The following is a 22,821-nucleotide window of genomic DNA, read 5'->3' as shown; positions in this document are numbered from 1 at the left end:
CCCCGGTCTGCACCCTGCCTTTTGTTTTCAAATGTGAAATAAGCAGGAAAAGAATCAATCGTTCATGCCCAGAGATCTAGACCTTGTTAGTGAGTCACTGAGAGGTAAGGCAAAGGAAATGTAGTTCAAACAATAGAGAAGCCAAGACATTACATGGAAGTAAGGTGCCCTTGCTTTGCAGAAGTGTGATGGGGCAGAGGACAGACGCTAGAGCCCAAGCTCTGGGCTTCTTTTCTTACTTCCCAGCAGTGACTGAAGCTCTCTGTGTCTTGATTCCCATGCCTGATAACAGGGTGGGATAATTGTGTTTTTTCTGGTCACAGCACTGGGGCACTTCTTGGAACCAAACAGAACTTAAATTAGACACAAAGGACATATTGCTATGTCACGAACTTCCAGTGAGTATTTAGAATTTATATTGAAAAATTACCATTTTATTCCCTTGGAAGAACAGCATTCATAGTCTACACTGAGAAAATCTCTAGGGATACCTGGATTTGAACTGTGAGAGTAGCTTAGTGCCATAGGATTTACCTGCAGTAGACCTGGTTTATAGGTAAGTTACTGTGCCCCAGATGAACTCGTTTGCACCAGAGGTTATGTCATATTTTATGATAACACCTGCTTTTCTGCACCTGTTACAGTTAAATGAATTTGTACTAACCTGTGTGGTTTCTATGTGTTCTAATTTTAGAACTGAACAATATTTTGGAAGTCCAAGTGACATGGCTTCTACTGCAGAGCACATCAGAGACAGAATGAAACTGGTCAGTCTCAAAAGGCAGCAGCTGAGACATCCTGAAATGGTGACCACGGAGAGCTAATGCCCCAGCTCCCACAGATCTGCAGGTCATGTGCCCACACATCTTTGCTGTTGGTATACTACGGAGTTAGCCACAGCTCATTAAGATGCATTTCACAGCAGGATAAGCCTCCTTTCTTCCCACAACACGTCTCTCTCTAAATGCTAACATTTCTCGACTACCAAGGCATAATCACATAACATGCTTTGAGACTGTAGACTCCTGGTATCGTAAAAGAAGGAGCTGTAACCACGCACTGAGTCTTTGTTTTCACGCTGTTCCTGATCTGTCAGTTTGTAGACGACAGCCCATACTAAGCTTTGAATGGTGCTAATCAGAGTTTAGGAATTCGCTACAAACCATGGCTGCCCTTCCTCCCCAGGTGATGTAGATATTTAGACTATAGTTAGACTGTTAGTGAATAGTGGTATCCTCAAAACTTTACTTTGTAATTCTTCAAAATTGATTATTTTTATTGTCTATATGAAGAAAACCCTTCAGATCTTTGATATATCATATTCATTGAAAGACATTTTCCTGTTGTATTCATAATGTATTAAAAGTTGTTTGTGCTTAATAAAAATCTTCTTTAAACATCTTATTTAATTTGGTAGTTACATCCTGATTCTAAACACGAGTGCCTTATTAGAGGGGCATTCTTAGGATTGTAAGGACGGGTTAATCATTGTTTTTGATCGTGGCTGCATGTATTTTAGGCAAGAGTTTCATATGTATGCATGTGTATATAATAAACAGCATGTTTATTGTGAAGAACAGTTTAGACCTTTAAAAACATAATAACAGAATACCATTTTAATTTTTCTCTTGAAAAATGGTGTCCAAAATATTAACTACCCTGAAGACACTTTGTCTGTGGGGAAGGAGGGCTAAAGATGAAGGTATGCATACTTAATTCATTGTAATCTTTTATATCACAGTAATCAGCCTGGAACTAAAGCAGAAATTGTTAATAATATTGAATATCTCATGATAGTAAGAGGCAAGAACCATCCTGAAGAAGTATAGTCACAAAAACTGTACAGACCTTTAGAAATAAAATTTGTCATAAAATGGTAATGCTTTTATGTTTATAAAAGTTATTAAGTTATAAAATGTATATACTTTAATATTATGTCAATTATAATTTTAGAAAATATTTAAGGTGAAAAATAACTGGGCTTATCAGTACAAAATTATGCAAGGATTGTATGCAGATTTATTTTTCCGGTCTGTAGAGATGCTCATGTACCCTCCTATGCTAAAGCCAGTTTCTCCAGCCTTCTCCTGTGCCAGCCTTGATGAATTCCATCCGTCCTTCATCCCTCACTCTGTGACACCTTTCAGTCAACTTTACACCTCACCTTATAGGAAACTGTCCTTTTGAAAATCAGCCATAGTCTGCCGACTCCCAAATCGAATGCTTTTGCTCTCTGACACATCACCTCCCTTCCCCTGTTTCTAGCTTCTCCCCAACAGTGTTCCATCCCTAGACGATGCTCTCTCCTGCCACATGAGGGCGTAGTCTGGGATTCGTTTAACTAGGTTTGTTGCACATGTGTACTGTGCTGCTGTCCTCAGCTCTGTCTCATTAGGCATCCCATCCCTCGTGCCCTGCATTTCACGTCTGATCCGATCTGAAATGCATGGCTTCAGCTGACTCCCTGTCATTTCTACCCAAATGAAAGATACATCATACTTGCCTTTTCTTCCTGGAGTAGTTTTGACTAATGGTGCCATGATGTCCAGGGTAAAAATCCAACTGCTCCCCATGTCTTACACTGCCTCTGAGACCGTCCAGAAGTTCTTTCTATACTTGATAACCCTCCTTCAGGGCTTTCCTCCTGTGCGTAGGAGCTCCTCTGATTCCTCCGTTAGTCTTCATGATGGTGCTACCTCTTTCCTGTTACATCATAATGTCCTCAAGGGGGCTGACTCTTGTCCCACATGTTTTGTGCCTAGACCTTTGCTCGTGTGTAACATGCTGGGTCCTACACCCTCGTTCCTTTGTAAGCATTAGTAATAATCTCCCACTAGTATAGTCTGAGGTGTTTAAACAGTGCTTTTCCCTAGAGTTGGTACTGGCTTGTAATCTGCTTCCATGGAGTGTGTCTGAGGTTTTAGACCCTGAGACATGTAACTTTTAGATGTTTGCTTCTTTAGAGTCAGTATCGATTTCTTCTTGACGGGTTTCAGCGTCGTCAGCATTTTTATTGGAGTTAGTAATTCTTCCATCAGCTCATAGATGCATAATTTCAAAGGAGTTAGTTTTCATATACCTTAAGCTCTCTTTCCAGCAAATTTAAAGTAAGACAAAATATGGAAATGCCATGTATGATTCAAAGAGTTAAATGAAACTAGATACACGGAATGAACATAGGTACTCTTCTTTTGCATGTGTAGACGCCTTTTCTCTGTGTGTGTCTTTATAGATACACAAGCGTTATGAATAACCCAGCAATGCCCCAAACTGACCTTCCTCATGTGGTCACAGTTCACTCAGAGGACACATGAAGGATGTGACTTCAGTTTGTTTAAAATCCCAGGCTTTGTTATATTAATGCTGACATTGACCTACAAATGTCATTAAAAAGAAACACTTCCTTTTTACTGGTTCAGTGCCACAGCCCCTGCATAATTTTAGATTTTAGCCCTTCCTGACATGTTAGCCATAACTGACATGTTAGCTGGGTAACTTCTGTGCCTGGCCTTTTTTTTTTTTTTTTTTTTTTTTTGGCCCATGCCTCTCTTTGTTCCTGTGTAAACTCAGCAGACAAAGGCAATCCGATGTCTTCTCTTAGTACATATCTGACTCGGCAGAGCCGTGATGCAAGGATGATAACTTCCTCTGAGACCAGTTTGGCTGTATTCCCAGGTCTCATCGTTTCGACCTTATGTTACATGTTAGTGGTACTGGTGAGAGCTCAGCCTGTTAGCTGCCATTCAGTATAGCAGAGTGAGCTGGATCTCGTCCTCTCTGGGGTTTAAAGTGGCTCGTGAATGTTACCTACTCTCGATGTGTCTGCCGCAGCCTTACTCTCAGTTGATGTGTGTTATGCTGTTAGTGTTGTGACTCATTCTCAGTGAGAACAGGACAAGCAAATCTATTTTCTCATCCAAACCCCTTTGCATGCTGTGGTATGGTCGCTAGGTTGGGTGAATGTATCCCGCTGCACACTGTACTTTGGTAGAGACCATCAGATTTCTTTCATATGCTAGAAGTTCTTGTCAGAAGAGAGTGTGTGTTCTTACACCCTGTACCCAAAGCACACTGAGTCATAATAAAAACATGATGACTGCTAAAACGTGACGATGCCGTAGCTGACGCAGTGCTGTAGATCTTGAGTTGTAGAGAAGGTATAGGCTGATGTAAGCGTCCATACACAGGGTATTATCCACACCAAGACTTGCGCAAGGGTGCTCTCTCTGATTAAGCACCCAAAGGAAAAGCTCTTAGGATGTAAAAAGATGGCCTGAAGAAAGCCAGACAGCACCAGTGTTAACTTTCAATTCTGGACAAACTGAGAGCAGAAAGTATCTTCTTAAATGTAGCTGATAAATATCTTGGAGAAACAAAGTGAATACCATCTGGTACTCCTTGATTTCTCAGAATCACTATATGTCAGTGAATAGCCCTGAGACTCTAAAATATAAAATGCACAAGTCACCAATTTCAATGACAAAATGTAATAATTTACAGAAGTATTGAAAACTGAAGGGACATATACAGTGGACGGTATCATTGCTATAATCTTTTTCAGAGTAGAAAATAGTGTTTAATCTTGCTCTGTCTCAAGTGACATTCATGGAGTAGTACAGAGGACAGACACACTGTTTATCCCCTCTGCTCCGTACCCCTGTCTTCACCCTCACTCCTCACCCCTACCCCAGCTCCCACAGCACTAGCTCCTTCGTCCCAATGTTCTTCACCTCGGTCCCCATCTCCCCAGTGGATAAGGAAATGTACATGCAGATTACGTCCTGAGGGTAGAGCTGTTAAAGCTGACCAGTCCCCTGCTGTGGGAAGATGATAGAACAGGAAGATAGAAGACAAGACACAAATGCCATCTATGTTGTGTTTGACAGGGCATGAGACAACTCCGTTTACTCCATTAGTTAACAAGCCAAGTAAGACATGGCTGGAGTGTATTAAGAAAGGAACAAGCTATAAAAATAAGAGCATCCATCTGAGGAAATTTGTAGGATCTCCCAATACTGAGGTAGACATGATCTGAGACAACCATTAGTGCTGGCTTTGGTTGGAGAAGAGGCAGTTGGCAAACTCAGGCAGTGAAGGTAATGGGTGCAACTGGTCCTGTAATGCGCTTAGGCGTGACGGTGTGCCATGACAGCCCCGGTCTGTGCTGTTGATGCCCAGTGTAACTTAATGCTGCAGCGGTAGTTAAAAGCAACCTTGAGAATAAACACCAGTCTGCACACTCGAGGAAGAGGCAGAGCCTGTGCTAGGACATGGAGATCTTCAAGAGAACAAGACAGCCAGCACTGAAACTAAATATTTTGATTGCTGGTGAATAAATGTCTCATAGATTCAAGATTATTTTTGTAAGAAGTCTTAATGAGACAAGATGCAGTACATAATTCTTCTATGTCATGATACAGGAATTCCAAACATGGCTAAACATAGTTACTGTCACGTGTTAAAAGCAGAGCTGTGAGGGTTTGCGGAGAGACATGTGAACAGTGTGTGGAGGGCGTTCACCCTTGAGGCTGGTTCCTGCTGCATCTTGACGAGTGTTCGCAAGTCCAGTGCAGAGTCCTCAGGGTGACTGCAGAGGCCTCCCTCTGGAGGTTGGGGACGATGCCTGCCCACTGAGCCTACAAGCATCACTGAGTCTTTCACATCTTATTTTCCTGACCGTTTCAGTTTATAAGACAGAGCACAGCCATTCTTTTTTTTTTTTTTTTTTTTTTTTTTGGTTCTTTTTTTCGGAGCTGGGGACCGAGAGCACAGCCATTCTTACGATTGTTTTGTCTCTGAAAAGTGTGTCTGCACCTTCGCTCCGGCGTTAGTCTTCTCAGCCAGTGAAGTCGCTCGGAGAACAACATCAGGGTGGACGTCATTCTTCAGGGTTGTGAGAGGATCAAAGTGTCACTCGCGTGGTTTTGAGTAGCTTTAGGACCCGCGTTGCTCACCTCACACTCTGAAGAGAAACTTAATTTTCTAAATTGGCACATAGTATTTGGTCATTATAATGTTGTAAGAGCATTTGGGGGAAGTACATGTCAAAACTTTTGTTTCTCAGTTTTATTATAAAAATTTTAAGTCTATAAAATTTAAAATTGCGCCGCATCCTCACCCCCTCAGCATTAGTTATGCTTGCGCGGTCACATGCGCGGCCGTATGTCTATCCATCCAGATTATTTTCTGATGAGTCTGAAACTGCGGATCTCCACATGCTCTCGTCTAAATACTTGAGCACATTTCTCACACTAGCAAGGTCTCCACTTGCTGCCTTTGGCATAAGCTTGCATTCATGACGTGGATGTGCTCAGAACATTCCCGTGCTCTGTTTCCATAATTACGTGGCGCGCTATAGAAAGGGGCATCTACCACTCTGGAAAGTTCTCCTTCTCACACCTCACTGTCCCCAGATGACAAGCACTGTTCTTCCTCTCTACTGTAAGTTGGCTTGTTCCATTTTAGAACTTATTTTAATTGACATCACACATCAGGTCTTCTTCACTACCGTAATATTTGGGAGATTTATTCGTGGACTTGGCGTATTATTAATTCATCCCTATTTTATTGCTAAGTGATGTCCTCATGATTGTATATTGCCACTTGTTTTCCTAGTTTCCTATTGGCTAACTGGGCTGTTTCCAGGACTGCCAATTATGAAGAGAACTGCAATGATCGTTATTAGGAACATCTGTATGAATATAGTTATCCATTTGCTCATGAGTAAATACATATTTAGGATTGCTGGCTTGTAGGGTGGTTTTAAAAAGAAACTACCATTCTTTTTCCCAGTGTGGTTGTTCTGTACCCTGATTTTTATATTTTGGGTATGTAAAAAGTTGTAAAAATTTTTTTCTGATTCCCATGTTGAAATAGAGAAGTTGGGGTTAGAAATGATATCGCTCATATTTGAATGTGGTAGTTGGCATTCAAGGGGAAGGGATGCTGTCTGTCACAGAACAGCTCCCGAAAGCGGTGCCTCAGACGTGAAATTTTAGAATAGGCTCCACTCTGTGAGAGGTTAGGCTCTAAGCATGCTGATTTATTAGCTAGAAGAAACAGCACTAGCTCAATTATGTTACATTTACCACCCACTTTCAGTAAGTAAAGTAAGACACATCACTGAGTAGTAAAGAACACTTTATGAGGGAATCGGAGGGGGGCAGAAAACAAAAACAAAACCAAGAACATGAACAGGAGTCGGTTCCTGGTACTACAGCGTGAGAAAGACACCTGTGCAGGGGAGTGCCCTGTGGTGGTCAGGAAAGCAGACAACCGGATGGGAAGAACTCTACCTCATAGTTTACATAGCTGATAGGTATGTTTTGTAGACATTTTAGCCTTTAAGTGTCTTCATCTTTTCAGCCCAACTTTGTTAGTTTTGTACTTGGGTGACTTTTTTCTACTGTGTGTTATCCTCATCTTCTGTTCTATTAAACAATACCCACCTGTGAAATTATGATCATATATTATGTTTCCAGTACCCATGTTCAATACCCATGTGTGACTTATCTAACCTTTCCTATAGGATTTTTAAGGGCTGGGAAATTTGGCTTCTACTGTGTATCCTTATGTGCCCACATTGTAAATATGCAATAAAACCATAAAAATACAATGACAGCAGATTTTCATATGTATTTCTTGGCCATGTTGTTATCTGACAAGTTTGATTTCTGTAAATAAAGATTGTTCATAAAAATCTAGGGGGAATTCACTCATTACTGGTCTCGACAACACAATCTGATGAGTTTTACATCATTAACCATATTTTAATTATTTTTAAAGTCAATTTTTGACCAGTATTTTCTAAAAGTCTTTTATTAAAACAACAGAAAATGTAGCTTCTTTAGAAGATAGAGGTTTCTCTCTCAACTCTAACAATCCAACCATCTTTGCTGAGTGGCATAGAGGTTTAACGCTCTAGATTTCCTAGTAAAGACTTGGTGATGATCCATAAAGTTGTTCCAAATCCCTGAAGGTAAGAGCTCTTGCCTGTGGTCTGTGTTCACAATAAAAAGAGACTGAAGCTCAGTATCAACCTTCTAGATTTCTGTCTGCCTTATCTTTAGCGTATTCTCAGCGCTACCAACCCTACCAGTTTTACACACACACAGAGACACACACACATACACACAGAGTTACATCCATGAATATATTAATTTCTCATTGCTGACGTAAGACACCATAACCAAATCACCTTATAAAAAAAAAAGACTACTTTGGGCTTACAGTTTCAGGAGGTTAGAGTCCATGATGGCAGGTGACCAAGCATCAGCTCAAAGCTCACATCTTTAACTATACTGGGGCAGGTGGGTATTGGGGGTGGGAGAGGCGGATACCAGACACCATCCTGGGTATGGTGCCAGGCTTTTGTTGTTGTTGTTGTTTTGTTTTGTTTTGTTTTTTTAAGCCCACCCCTAGTATCCTGCAAGAGCATACCCCCTGTTGCTTCCCAAACAATTCCACCAACTGAGGTCCAAGTTTTGACACATATGAGCCTGCAGACCAGTACCCAAACTACCCTAGTGGCAGGTCCTATATTGCTGTCAGAGCCAGCTTGGCTAGACTCTTCTGTTGGAATGGGGAGCATTGAAAACAACCACCAGAACAGTTGCCAAGATACGGTTGCTTTCCTTCTGCCCTGTGGACTATGCAAGCTTTTATAGGATGGCCTAGAAATCTCATTACAATTAATAATGGTAAGTTCTGAACAGTGGGTCTGGCAATAGATTTTAGATTATACACCATTTATCACTGCTGTGTTCTTTTTTAAAAAAAAGTTAATGAAGCTCAAACCATAGAGATCCCTCTGAAATGGCTAAGACAGTAGGATATAAAATTTGCATTAAGGTTCGCAGTCACAACGTAGACACGTAGTTAGAAGCAGAACCAGAGTCCAAGTCAGTGACAAGCCTCAGATCAACTGGAGAACTTAAGAAAATGAAGATTCAGAGTCAGTGATTCTGGAATAAGATCTGGGGTTCTGTGTTTCTACCTTTATAAATACTTAAATATGTTGATTTTCATACCATCCCTGCCATGTGTTACTAATAGCCAAACCCAGGGCTTTCTGCATAAGAGACAAGTATTCAACCTCAGAGACACCCAACAACTTAATTGTCTTATCAGTTAAGTTTTGTTGAATAAGAAAATACAGAGTATGCCTGGCATTGTGGCACACATTTACTCCTAGCACCCAGGAGACAGAGGCAGGCAGAGGTCTGAGTTTGAATCCACCCTGCTCTACACAGCAAATTCCAGGCCAGTTAGTGCTCACAGGTAGCATTTTGGGGAAGTGTGTTACATATTTCTAGGGATTTCAGATATCTGTGTATTTATTAGATTACCAGTATCTGGAAGATAATGTTTTTTTACTATCTTGAATCAGTGATGGTTGTATACAACTAGAGAAAGTTAATTCCTTTATAGTTTATTCTTTTAAAATTCTGTTTAAAAGCAAACATTTAATTTCTATTTCTAAGAGCACCATAGAGAAGAGACATGTGAAGAAAGTAAAAACCTCTGCAACCCACCAATGCCGGGATCATGCAGCAGCATTTGGTGCATTTCCTTTGCACTTCCAGTAGCGCATGAATACCCAGCTTAATCCCCATCCTTGTCCTTACACCTCACACTTCCCTTGATGAACACTTGTTTCCTGTGCAAGCCAATGCGAGCCTTTCGTGATACATGGAGACCACTCTTTAGGTGACTTGGTGGTTTTACTCCCGTTCCTTCTCTCTGATCTGTGCCATTGTGAGCAGTGGCCACTGTTTACCATTTTGGTGGCATGGAATCTTGAGGGTGCTGATGGTAGAAACATTGACATGGAGTTATCTTTATTCTTTGGCACATGCCGTGCTGAATTACCCTCCCTGCAGCTGCGATGGGCAAATTCATGATCCCTTCAGCCCCAGCACCCAACATGAATTTTTTTTTTATTCAGCAGAGAGGGTTTTAATTTTTTAAAAATCTTTTCAAATCTCAGACAAGACCAATTGCATTTACATGATGAACCGAAAGTAGGGTACTGATTAGAGGCATCCACTGTGCCTTGCCATTGGTGACTTAACTACTTTTCTATACTTCTCCTTTAGAGCCCTAGCATTTTTCTTACCTGATTGAAGAAACTTTTCATAAAAGTATTAATTCACCATATTGGTAGCATGCATTTTCCCGTTTGTTGTTTAGCCTTTGTGAATGACAGTGATGTTAACACTCACATGACTGTGTGACCTCTGTTAACTAACTAGCTTTGATTTTTTTTTTTTTTTTGGCATGGCTTTGATGCTTCGAAAACCCTTTAGCCTGAGTTCTATTCCTCTAGTACAGTTTCCACTTGTGCATCTCGTACAGCCACACGTAGCTCTGGTGTATTGTACGAGGTGGAGATGGATAGATTGCCTTCACTCATGTCAACTGTTGTGAACACCGCATACTGAAGAGTTTATCCCTCCCGTTATCTGCTGGCAGCATTTGAAATTATGTTGAGTTTATCAATCCCTAGTCCGAAGCTACACTGGCTATTCCAATCTGTTAATCAGTTTGTTGTTCCTTTGCCAGTACCACATGGCTTTCCATTCTGCTTTAATGGAGACAAGAAGGGTAAGATTTTTGGTTGGTTGGCTGGCTGGTTGTTTGGTTGGTTGGTGGGTTGTTTGGTTGTTTGGTGGGTTGGTTGGTTGGTAGGTGGGTGGGTGGGTGGGTGGGTGGGTTGTTTGTTTGGTTGGTTGGTTGGTTGATGGGTTGTTTGTTTGTTTGGTTGGTTGGTTGGTGGGTTGGTTGGTTGGTTGGTTGGTTGGTTGGTTAGTTGGTCGGTTGGTTAGTTGGTTAGTTGGTTGGTTGGTTGGTTGGTTAGTTTGTTGTTTGGTTGTTTGGTTGGTTGGTTAGTTGGTTGGTTGGGTAGTTTTATTTCCATATGTTTTGGCAGCATTGCTTATGAATAGCATCTTTCAGAAAGCACTGTTCTTATTTTGCTTGGACAAACAAGGAAATCTCCATAGGTGAACATAGATGCTGTCAGATCGGTGGGAATGGAGAATTATATGACTAGTCAAAGCTAAGTGGAAAGGAGGGGAGGGGAAGGCAGCATCTGACTGAGTGGATTACCCACACAGTTCACAGCAACACAGAGATCTGGAGAATGCTACAGAATGCAAAGGAGAAAGAACCAGCTACAACTGGAAGAGAAGAAAATGGAGGGACAGTGGGATCGTTCTGAGAAGGTGGTAATGACAGCTAATCCCATAGCTGTTTTCAACATTTGCAGTAACACTTTTGCTTGTAAAAAGCAAAGCACACTGGAGTCAAATCCCATGAAATCAACAAGGCACACAAAGAAAACAGAATAGCTCCATTACTGACAGAGAAACAAGTGACCCCGGCCCTGGACCAGCACACCACAGCCACTTGTTGGTGCTATTTTTTTTTTTGAGCTATGTTATTGAATTCGTATCCCTGTATTTTCCTTCCAAACCCTCAACACTAGGTAGGAGAGAAAGAAGATTAGAGAGAAAGGGGGATAGATCTCCATAGACTACTTCCTGCTGATTAGGGGTTTCAAGTTTCCTCAGGCAGATCCAATCAGCATTGTCGGGATATCTCCAATTTCTTCTTTTGGTCAAACTGCAACAACACAACCAGGACCAGCAGAGGGAGAAGCAGCCTTCTTCTCAGAGTGCCTCAATCTCTCTCAGGGTTCTGACATGTATCCCCTCTCCACAGTCCTCAGAATTAAACTACCTAAGCTGTGCAGTCATCACACCCCTGCTAGTGTGTGAGGCGAATCAGACTCGCCTGCTGTGAGGCGGCCTCTGAACCCACACCTGGGATTAAAGCAAAAGCATATTCATATAACATAACTGGGTGTTTTAAGAAACCAAAATTCTCACTACAACTTCTCAGTTACAGCGTGATCGAAGAAATTTACAAGTTTGCCTAGCTGCTTCTGCATTCAGCAGTATTTAAAAAAATTTTTTAGTTTGATAAAACTCAATCTCGTATAGACTTATTCAAAATAAGATGTTTCAGACAATAAGACACAAATGGAACAAACTGAGTTTCCATGATTTACAGCCTTTGGTTGAGACGCCCGCTTTGGGCATCAGGTTGGCCTGGGTTAAACCTTAGGCACCTTGTCGTTACAGTGGAGTTCTTAAATGTGTCTGGGTCAGTGTCCTCAACCAAAGGAGAGCAACAACAGAAGTGCTACTTTCCTGGTAATTAAAGGAGGGAGCTATAAGGTGTTTAGTGAGCAGCTGGTTTGTAGTCAGTGTCCTACATTAATATTTCCGTGTATATTTCTGGACATAAAGTCTCTGAGGGCAGAGGCCTGTCGTCTTCCTCAGGTTTACTGGCTCGAAAGCCAGTGATATACATCCCAAATTCTCGGAAACCATGTGGTGTTTCCTCGATGTTTTGTTGGTTTTTTAAGGAAAATGGGTATTTGAATAGGATTTAAAATGCCATTAAGCTTCTGTTACCTTTTTTTGTTAGATATTTTATGCATTTACATCTCAAATGTTATCCCCTTTCCCAGTTCTCCCCTCTCTCCCATCCCCTACCCTGCTTCTATGAGGGTGCTCCCCCTCCCACTTACCTACCCTCATCTCACTGCCCTGGTATTCCCCTACACTGGGGAATTGAGCCTTTACAAGACCAAGGGCTTCTTCTCCTATTGATGCCAGACAATGCTGTCCTCTGCTACATACGTGGCTGGAGCCATAGTGAGTATTGCTGATCTGACCCCAATGAGGAGCTTTTCATTTCGGAGTAACAAGCATGATGTTGAGAAGGTGAGAACAGAGAAGATTGGCAGTCTTGTTTTGAGAGTCCATTCTCCAGATGGAGAGTCAGGCCTCTGTCCAGGATCCTCTGATGTAGCTTCACCTAGGACGGGCTTCAGGCTGCCAGCCTGAGCCAATGCCCTAGGCTGTAAGACAGCTCTGCCGTGATGCCAGGTTTTTAGACAGTGAGGGACAGGGGGCTGAGGGCAGGGGTCCAAGGTAGGTGTGGTGTTTCGTGATGGAGGAGACCAAGAATTCTACCATGCAATTTGCCATGAAATGGTTCTATTGTAGTCTACAAACTTGGAAATCTAATCTAGTTATGAGATGGAATTCTAAATAAAACACATAACTGTCATCATCCTGGAATATACCTTTTCAATCAAGAGCTAGCTTCCTTTTAATTCTTTGATTTAAAAGCTTTGTTTCCAAAACAAAACAAACAAAAAAGGTTTGAATTCCTACTTGGGTTTGGACGGTCGTAACGAGCCACTGCCTCGACCATGATACTCCCTGCCTTCCTAAATGTCAGAAGGAAAAATCATTAAGAAAACCATCCAAATTGTCGTTTTGCCAGCCTGTCTGCAGATGCCAATGGGGAGAGATTTTACTTCGTGATTTACTCTGCTTCATTCCCGTGTTTTGCCTGCCCTGTTTGATCTGCCTCACACATCCATCTGGGTCTGGGAGTGACTAAGGACAGTAGCCAAGCCACCCTCACAGACTGGACATGCAATTGTCCATCAGCTCCAGAGTGGTTTCAAGATGACAGAGCAACTGTGGCCTGCGCTCAGAGCAGGTCATTGTCCTTAGTGTGCTCTGTGCCCTCATCTGATGAGACACTGAGGACAGAGGTCAGGTCCTGTGCTGCTTTTGGTTTTTGTAATTTTACTCCTTGTCAATCCTTCTTTCCTTTTTTTTTCTTTTTTTAATTTTTTGTTTTGGTTTAGATAGGATCCGACTTTGTAGCCCACTTTGGCTTGGCACTGTCTATTGTGAACCGTTAGTAGGGAATAGCCAGCCAGGGCTGGAAAGAAACCGCATTTCTGCATAGCAGCTGGACTATAAAGAGAGACCACACCCTCCCTTGCAGCTGGGGTGCCACCTCACTGCCTTTATTATCTCCCTGGGCCAAGGACCATCTGGGCTGAGGGGGATGAAGTAATGGGAGAGGGAAGGAGGGACCTGAGGAAGGAAAAGGGAAGATTAAAAGATGGGAGAGTTCAGGATCCTGTGAACGACCAGCAAAGAGTCCACAAACCGGTCCACCTACTCTGGATACTCCGCCCTTCTCTACAGGGTGTTTCCTGCCCTAATAAATACCTGGTCTCACCTTTTCTGAGTCTTTACTTTGTATCCCTAGGTGTTCAACTCTTATTTCGCCTCTGTGAAGACGGTGGACACCTGGGCAGTCAGCCCAGGCCTTTGTCTTGTCCATTGCCCTATTGTAGCACAGGCTGGCCTTGAACTAGAAGCCATCCTCAGTGCTGAGCTACAAGCCTGTGCTCCAGTGCCTGACTGCTTGTGTCTCCTTATAAGGTTTCTTTCTATGCTCTGACACAGAAGGCCCCACCACAGACTGCTCCGCTGTGGAGAGTGGAGAGTGATCCAGCCATGGACACTAGAGATTTTTATCTAACATTTAGGAGAGAATTTACTCTCTCTGAGACTGCAGTAAGAAATTCCCTGGGAAGCAGCTGGGTTCTTGGCTCGTTTGCTTCATGAACCTGGATGGGCCCTCTGACTTTCCTTGCTTCAGCTTTCCAACTCATGACAGTAATAGAGTCCGAGCCTAGAGTTCAGGCTGTAGAGAGGCCCCGCTCCATTACAGCTGTGTGCTGCACAAATCTAAAAGGGCTGTGGCAACCAGGTTGCTGACAAAGGGGAGGAAGGCCTTTATAAGCAGTGGGTGAGGCTCTGAGCTTTCCCTGCTATCTGCTCTCCCTGGGAGCTCAAACACAGCGGATGGATGCCAGAACCAGAATCCAAACTCTACCTAACAGACTGAGTTAGTGTTTGAAGTCTTTCCTTTCAAGAGGGTGGAGTTTGCGATAGGAAGCCCTTTGCTCCCAGCGGTGGCGGGGGAGTCAGGTGGGGTGGGGTGCGGATGACCTACTACTTTTGTTTCCATTGGGATTTCCAGCTTTCTGTGAGCCTCTCTCATCTCGCTTCCTGTTTTTCTCAAAAGCTTGTGCATATAAATATCGCTTTCCCTGCAGGTGTCAATAACTCCTTTATTCTTAGGGGCAGTCTCTGCCTTTCATGTGGGTTCTGGGACACCCACCCTTCTCCAGTGATGTGTTAACAAAAGATTCCCATAGCAGGGACTTGCTTCTGTGTGAACTGGAGCGAAACATATTTACTTAGAACAAGGACATGGGCCTTTAAAAATAACAGTTTTTTAAGCTAGTTACAGTCTTCTCTTTTTTAAATCTACAGTTGTAGGGGCTGTAGAGATGGCTCAGAGGTTAAAAGCACTTGATCTTAACAGAAGATCCCAGTTTAGTTCCCAGCTCCTATGTTAGATCACAACTGCCTATAACCTCAGCTCCTGGGAGTCTGACCTCCTCTTCTGAACTCTGTAAGTAACTAAACACACCCCCAAGCCCCCACCCCATGCACACACGCACACACTCACCCTGCACACCCCCATCCACACATACATACTCATAGACACACACACCTTTCCATCCCCCACATACACACCTCCTGCTACCCCATATATACACATACATACACACCTCCCCACCCCCACAAATGTACACACAAATGTACACATACCTCCCCTCCATCTTCCCCACTTCCCCCCATACACACACATACCACACACCCATAGGCACACATATACACATCCTTGTCCACCACACACATACGCATACTATACACACACATACACACACACACACACATACACACACACCATACACACACACACACACACACACACACACACATTTTAAGAAATGAATCTTAAAAAATATCTATGGTAGATCTTACTAAAACATCTTTGTCATTAAACTTAGGCCTGAAAACTATCAGTCAATCATGAAGCCACCACAAATAGCCGAGAAAACCCAGAATAAAGTTTCTACAAGCACTTACCATGTTTAATAGTCTATAGATACATCAGTCTCCTTTTTTTTTTTTTGGTTCTTTTTTTCGGAGCTGGGGACCGAACCCAGGGCCTTGCGCTTCCTAGGTAAGTGCTCTACCACTGAACTAAATCCCCAGCCCCAAATACATCAGTCTCCTTAATTGTGTCTTAATGTTTCTTAATAAAACACATATTATAAAATTCTTCCCTTCTAACCTCTTATTTCTTGCTTGGACTCTATGGGTAAGAGCTACACCACTTGGGGCATCTGAGTTTTATGCCATTAGGTTTTGGGTTAGGTCATAAGTCTTCCCGGTAGAAGGCACAGAAGTGTCAGCTCCCTAAAAGTATCCCTCTGGCTTCCCCAGAATGACTGTGGCCTTGAGACCTCCCTGGGGATTTGAGCTGGAAAGTCTCAGCCTCAATGGGAGTTTAGCAACAGTAAAGGAAAACAAACGAAACGCAATTTTCCAAAATCAAGTTCAACAGATCTCGTGTGTGTGTGTGTGTGTGTGTGTGTGTGTGTGTGTATGTGTTTGTGTATGTGTGTGTATGTGTGTGTATATGTGTGTGTAAGTGTGTTTGTATGTGTGTGTATATGTTTGTGTATATGTGTGTATGTGTATATGTATGTGTGTATGTGTGTGTATATGTGTGTGTATTTGTGTGTGTAGTGTGTGTGTAAGTGTGCTTGTATATGTGTGTGTAGTGTGTGTGTAAGTGTGCTTGTATGTGTGTGTGGTGTGTATGTTTGTATGTATGTGTGTATGTGTGTATGTGTGTATGTATGTGTGTATGTGTGTGTATATGTGTGTATGTGTGTATGTGTGTGTAATTGTGTGTATGTGTGTATATATATATGTGTGTGTGTGTGTGTGTGTGTGTGTGTGTGTGTGTGTGTGTGTGCATTTAATCGCCATCTTCCAGACTTCTAGAGGTGGATTCTCCACACATTTCCTCATAGGAGAAGGAATAAGAGGGACTTCAGCTATGTTAGGTGCTGAGTTTGTAGATCAGGACAGGCAAAAAGTGATGTGGCTTAAAGATTTAAGATGGTTTGTGCAGGAAAAGTTTTTTGATGATTTTTAAATAATTCCCACCCACCAGCTTGAAGTATCATAAAGGATATTCTCACCCACAAAGGAATTTGCCAGAATCACCAAGATTCCTTTGTCTTTTATTCATTTTAACTTTGCTAATTTTTGAACTCTTTCTACATTATTTTAACGCTTTTGGTGATTTCTTGAGAAGAGCTGTACATTCGTATGTGTGTGATGACGGAGAAGTGTGGATTGCACTTCACACACCGGTTGGGGGAGTCCTCTTCTGCCTGGATCTCTTGACCAACTTATGTAAGCATTTAACTTGCTAAGTTTTCTTTTGCTTATCAGTTATAGGTAGCAAAGGCATTGGATATAAAAGTTGCTTGTCTGTAAGCATTCTCCCAGATCTCACGGAGGAAACTAAGGACTAAAATAGGTCATTCAGCAGTCAGTTGTAAGGAAATCTATGAGTTCAGTTCACAGAGAGAATAAAGCTGCAGGTAGGAGCCTTTATCTTTCAGACAAATCATTCTTCTTCAGCATGGCTTAGGTGTTTAAAACGAAGCAGCTCACCGTGGCCCTATGTGGCCTTTGCTGTACCAGGTGGTGTGGTGGTCATCTGACATCTCTTTGTGATGACTTTGACAGTCTCTTTCCCACAAAGAGTTTCTATAGCAACATTAAGTCAAATGATGCTATTCTTTGGAAGTGAGCCCAACAGCTTTCCATCTCAGAATGAATTCAAAAGCGTCAGTATTTGCCTTACCAATAGGTTTAACACATAATCGATCATCCAAATGGAGTCCTTTGATCGTGACAGGGGCCTTAAGAGTAATTATGGCAGAACAGGTGTAAACCAGGGTCATCTGAGCAAACCAGGACCCAGTGGCACTTACTCAAGAGGCCCTGTGGGAGCTAGCCAGAAACCTCTCAGTTCTATCTCTGTCTCCTTCTCTGGCCTCACTTTGCTCAACAACCTATTGGATGCTTTTCAAGAATAAAGACATGCCCCAGCTGCCTGGGATACTCTTTCCCTGAGATACAGAATGCCTTGTTCTTTCTATTTAAACCAAGCCTCTACTCCGATCTTACCTATTAGACCTCTACTGACCCTCCTAAATGCCCTCTTCCCCCATTCACTCCTTCCTAGCCCTGTCTGTGTGTTCCTTTGTAGTTCTCATGATGGTGCTCTGTCTGTCTGTCTATCATCTGTCCACCCACCTATCATCTGGCTATTCAGCGTGTTTCAACAGACATATATTTGGTCTTCCATGATGAATGAAGATACACATGAGCACATGTATGGAAGAATAAATTGCTGATGAGGAGACTGCAAATAAAACCATCATAATACGCTTGTTGGGGGTTATTTATATTTGGGTCTGTGTAATTTGTCTTTGTGAAGTGAAAAAACAACATTAATTATACAAACACCTGGAAGTGTTTATGAAAGAAAAAGGAGCCCAGTCTTCGTGTAGAGTCGGAAAGAAACAGCGTAATGGATGCCATGTTCATAGATAAAGCTGAAAAGACCTGCACAAAGGGTCTTCCAACGTCAGCTCTCTCTTTATTTCCTTAAGAACCCACTATTTGAAACTCTACCAAATTCAGCCATAGCTTTATGATTCCCCATAGAGGGACATTTCCCTGAAATTCAGCTTATATCAAACCAGCCATTTCCCCTGAGGGATGAACAGAGAAGGTAAACTCTGCCAGATCGCCTATAAACTTCAAAGGCAGGAGAATGCCTGCAAGGTTCTCTCTTCGTTTTTGGCCTCTTTTTTTTTTCTTTCTGATGTTGATAGGGAGTATAAATAAACTAACTCAGAGGCTTTTTACAAACACTTTAATGTGACTAAATCCACCTGAGCAGCGTGTGGCAATGTCCTTAGCACCAATGTATTTCTTACTAACTATTCCCTAAATATGTGGTGGGGTTGACAAGCTGTGTGACTAAGCCCTATTCTAGATCAGTGGTTCTCAACCCAGGAGGTGTGGCCCCTTTGGGCGTCAAATGACCCTTTCACAGAGGTCACCTAAGAGAATTGGAGAACACAGACATTTACTTGGTGATTCATAACAGTAGCAAAATTCCAGTTAGGAAGCAGCAATGAAAATAATTTTATGGTTGTGGGTCACCGCAATGTGATCAGCTGTATTATAAGGGTGGCAGCATTCGGAAGGCTGAGAAGCACTGCCCTAGAGCAAGGCTAGAGGAAGGTGTTACAGAAAATAGATGTCGATGCTGTGATCTGAACCACGTGGTTTCTGTAGATTTCTAAATTACTGGGAGGTGGAGTCCAAAAAAAAAAAAAAAAGGAAAAATGTAATTATTCAAGTCTTTTGCAAGTTTTAAGACCAGGAATTAGAAATAACCCACTTTAAATGGGTGCATGCAGCTTTCCTTAATGTTCATGTCCACCAACGCAGAGAACCTTTTTTTCTTTTTCTTTTTTTTCATTCAGTACCCTGGATCTGCTCCATCTCATTAAGGGAAAGGTCATCCACACACAAAATATGTTGCTGAGTGGCTGGATTAATCTTTTAACAAAGTCCTATTTCTAATTCCCCTTGCCCTTCTGTCTTGGGTTTAAACTAGCCTTTCAGCCACATGCTCTCCTTTTTCTGTCTCTCCCTCCTTTCTGTCTAACTGACTGCCATTTCAGAAGTCCCTCGCTGTCCTCCAAGCCTTGCACACAGTCTTCCGTCCTAAGTGAAGCTTTGTGAGGGGAGCAGCTGACAGCCTGCGGTCTTTGTAGCTCGCTGCCCCAAATTCCCTTCCACTCTCGAGGGCCTTTGTGCAACTCGTGAGCCGTGCAGCCGGGGTTAACTTAGGGTGAAAGCGTGCTGTTTGTATGCGGGTTGATGTTTGCTGTTCTGGTTGGCAAGGTGGATAAGGACCTTAGCAATACCCGCTGTGCATTTAGTTTAAGCCATGGGTGTTCTGGATCAGCCGAAAGCTGGATGTAATTGAATTGTTTTGGTTTACACAGCCCGGTTCCAAGACTGGCTCAGTGGAAGAAACGGTCTTTAATATTCTGAAGTGGTTATTTCTCCACGAGCTCCTCAGCCCCGCCACCAAATGAAACCAGGGTAGAGTAGGTTCTACACTGTCCAGGATCTTGGCATCTGCTGACCAGAGCTCACTCCGGCTGCCATCTTCACGGTGTCGGGTGAAGTCTAGGAACAGGGATCTTGGTGATCAGAGCAGCAGGCAGAAGCCCAGGTTCAAGGGTGTACAGTATGCAGGGCAGCCAGGGCGTGCTCTTGGAAAGAAGAGCAACGGCTGACACTCACGTACGTGTGCACGCATCCTCCCACACCTTTCAACTCAAGAATACGTTCATAAGCCTTAGCAAAAGAAAGCAATGGCGCTTACTCGGCCCCCTCCGAATCAGCTCGGTGTCTAACATGCTTTAACTCAGAGCTGGGGGTGGGGGCGCTGCACAGGGAGTGGGTTCCTTTGGCACCGTGTATGGCTCCGTCCTCCGGTTTATCTTTCATTCCAGGGCTCTCCAGTGGTTTCATCAGATTTGGAGTTAGTGTCTCTGATGTGTTTGCCTCTAACCTCTGACCTAAACTTCAGAAGTGTTATTTTCAGCTGTTCTTTGACAGGGATCCAACAGCTGCTGCTTAATACCACAGACAACTTCTGACAGGGGCAGAGCTTCTAGCAATAGGATTAATCTGTGGGCCTCACTCTGATTTGAAGCTAGTTGCAATTTTTTTTCCTCCAGGTAGAAATGGGGATTTACAAAACGGCGGGTGGGGGGGGGTGGGAGTTGGGGAGTGGGGAGCCAGAACACTGCTAGGAGGCTAAACAAAGGAAAAACAAAAACAAACAAAAAAGGAAACAAAATGTGCACAAACAAAGAAAATACATCTCTTACAGTTAACAAGAAGCACGGAAGTGCCGAGCTTCCTAACGGCTGTTTGCTCGCTGAATTTGAAAATACTGTTCAGAAAAACTGTCTCAGAGAAATCCTGGGAATATGTGTAGCTCTTGATCAATCCTGGGTGAGATGTTTAAAAAAATACGCCTAAGAAGCTCTGAGGAAATAGGACCACTCCACAGACTTCATTTGGCAAAGCCTATTCAGTTTTAGAAAAACAGATTTTATTTTGAGCAATTTTGTGACTGAACTCCTCAAACAAATACCAGAACTTAGAGAGAGAGAGAGAGAGAGAGAGAGAGAGAGAGAGAGAGAGAGTCATTTTTAGCACTTTTCTTTGCGTGAAGAAGACTTGAAAGAATTGGTATCCAGGTCAGTGACTTTCTGGTTGCAAAGTCCATAGTTACAACTGTTTAGTTTCAATGGCAAAACTAATTTGGGTTGTCAGGATGTAGGTTTTTTTCCATTAGCTATCAGACATCAGCTGATAGGCAAAGAGCTCAGAGCTGTCCCTCGAGTTTCGGATAATGGCAAAAATAACAGGCACTTACTGATACCATAGGGGTGTGGCGCTCTCTCTCTCTCTCTCTCTCTCTCTCTCTCTCTCTCTCTCCCCTTTCCCCCGCCCCCTCGATAAACTCAATGGGGCTGTCTATTTTTAACTTCCTGTTCTTTCCTTTTGGCAGGGTAATCATTGTGAGCACAGAGCGTTTCCCTGAATGAGTCCGGGTAGCCTCATGGAAGCCTTCTGACATGACCAGCAGACAGCATCCCTCCCAAGGCTACTCAGGGTTTAAACCCTGCTTCTGAAGTGACATGTCCTGCAAAGAAAGTCCCCACGTGGGTGTTTCCACCACCACTGTCAGCTCTGTAGCTGTGCAAGCTGGGGACTCCAAGATCGTGATAGCCGTTGTCAAGGTAAACTCACAGCTTTCTTTTCTCTGTGTGGCTGGGGGGGCTCTTTGAGGAGTGGCTGAGAGCCCTGGAGGATAATGCACTGCATAGCAGAAGACAAATAACAAGTAATCTTCACACTTAAAAGTGACAGAGGACTGCTAAGTTTCAACAAGTTACCAGTTGCTTTTCAGCCTAGAAAGCCAGCGCCTCAGAACAAACTTTACTGTGCACTTTCAGTTTGGTCCTTAAAGGCAAGGCGCATGTATGTGATGGGGGGTCAGGAATTCCAGGCAAAGGAGAGTCCGGGGGCCGGGATGGTGCCTGTGATTTTTGAGTGGATGTCATGGAGAATGGAGGAGGCAGGTCAGAGGGAGACACTGTCCTGAGCATGGGAGAACTAGAATCACCAAAGCAAGTGCCTCCCAGAACCGGTTTTCACTGGGCAAGGCAATGCTAAATACTTCTCCACAGACTATGTATTAGACTGCCTCTTGGGAAAAGGAAAGTGCAGGGACTTGGTGCTTAACTCTGTGTTTTATGTCCAGCTGTTTGCAAAGATGGCCACACATTTGGGGGTGGGGGTGGGGTTTGTAGAAGGCTCCCATGATTTTCTTCCTGTGATTGAAATCATCATGAAAGATCTTCTGGAAAATAAGCTTGCTCTTTTAGATGATTTGCCACCCAAAGAATTCATGCTTAATGAAAGCAGACCTGGCAAAATAATAAATAAAGAAAGAAAGAAAGAAAGAAAGAAAGAAAGAAAGAAAGAAAGAAAGAAAGAAAACAATAAAAACCCTGACTACAAGGCCCGTTGAATTTAATTGCTGCAAAATTTTATAGTGGTGTGTAGGTGGTAGAAAGGAAACCGAGCTTGACATTGAGCAAAAAGCAATTCACTGAAGAAGCTTGGAAAGCAGGGCTCTGCTCAGGGCGACGTTCCCAGGACTAGGAGAGACTTCTACACAACAAGCAGGACCTCAGATCCACTCCCAATCCTCCCCTCTGCAGAGGTGTGAGTGGGAATTCCAAGGCACTGCAGATTCCCCAGTGAAATCAGATCGGTCACTTGCACACGACTGAAAGACGCTTTAGGCAACATGCAGATTCCA

General features: G+C 43.0%; 2 protein-coding genes across 9 annotated transcripts in view; both read left to right on the top strand.

Annotated features, from left to right (window-relative positions):
* The window catches only part of Sestd1 (SEC14 and spectrin domain containing 1), a 97,165-nt gene extending 89,466 nt beyond the window's left edge, over nucleotides 1-7,699 (top strand). For 6 of the 7 annotated variants that reach the window (XM_008761893.4, XM_008761892.4, XM_063283279.1 and 3 more), the window contains one exon: nucleotides 695-7,699. In XM_008761893.4, the coding sequence (XP_008760115.1) occupies nucleotides 695-824 (130 nt within the window). In that variant the 3' untranslated portion in view covers nucleotides 825-7,699. The remainder of the gene's footprint in view (nucleotides 1-694) is intronic. The other variant, NM_001134514.2, reaches the window with a different exon arrangement.
* Nucleotides 7,700-21,295: 13,596 nt separating this feature from the next.
* Nucleotides 21,296-22,821, top strand: part of Ccdc141 (coiled-coil domain containing 141) — a 160,154-nt gene continuing 158,628 nt past the window's right edge. The window contains exons 1-2 of one of the 2 annotated variants that reach the window (XM_003749494.6): nucleotides 21,296-21,379; nucleotides 21,502-21,733. In XM_003749494.6, coding sequence (XP_003749542.2) covers nucleotides 21,632-21,733 — 102 coding nt within the window. In that variant the 5' untranslated portion in view covers nucleotides 21,296-21,379; nucleotides 21,502-21,631. The other variant, XM_063285277.1, reaches the window with a different exon arrangement.

Source organism: Rattus norvegicus, chromosome 3 (assembly GCF_036323735.1).
Source record: "Rattus norvegicus strain BN/NHsdMcwi chromosome 3, GRCr8, whole genome shotgun sequence".
NCBI classification, from domain to species: domain Eukaryota; kingdom Metazoa; phylum Chordata; class Mammalia; order Rodentia; family Muridae; genus Rattus; species Rattus norvegicus.
The sequence above is the reverse complement of the archived record's forward strand: the minus strand, read 5'-3'. Positions and strand labels throughout refer to the sequence as shown.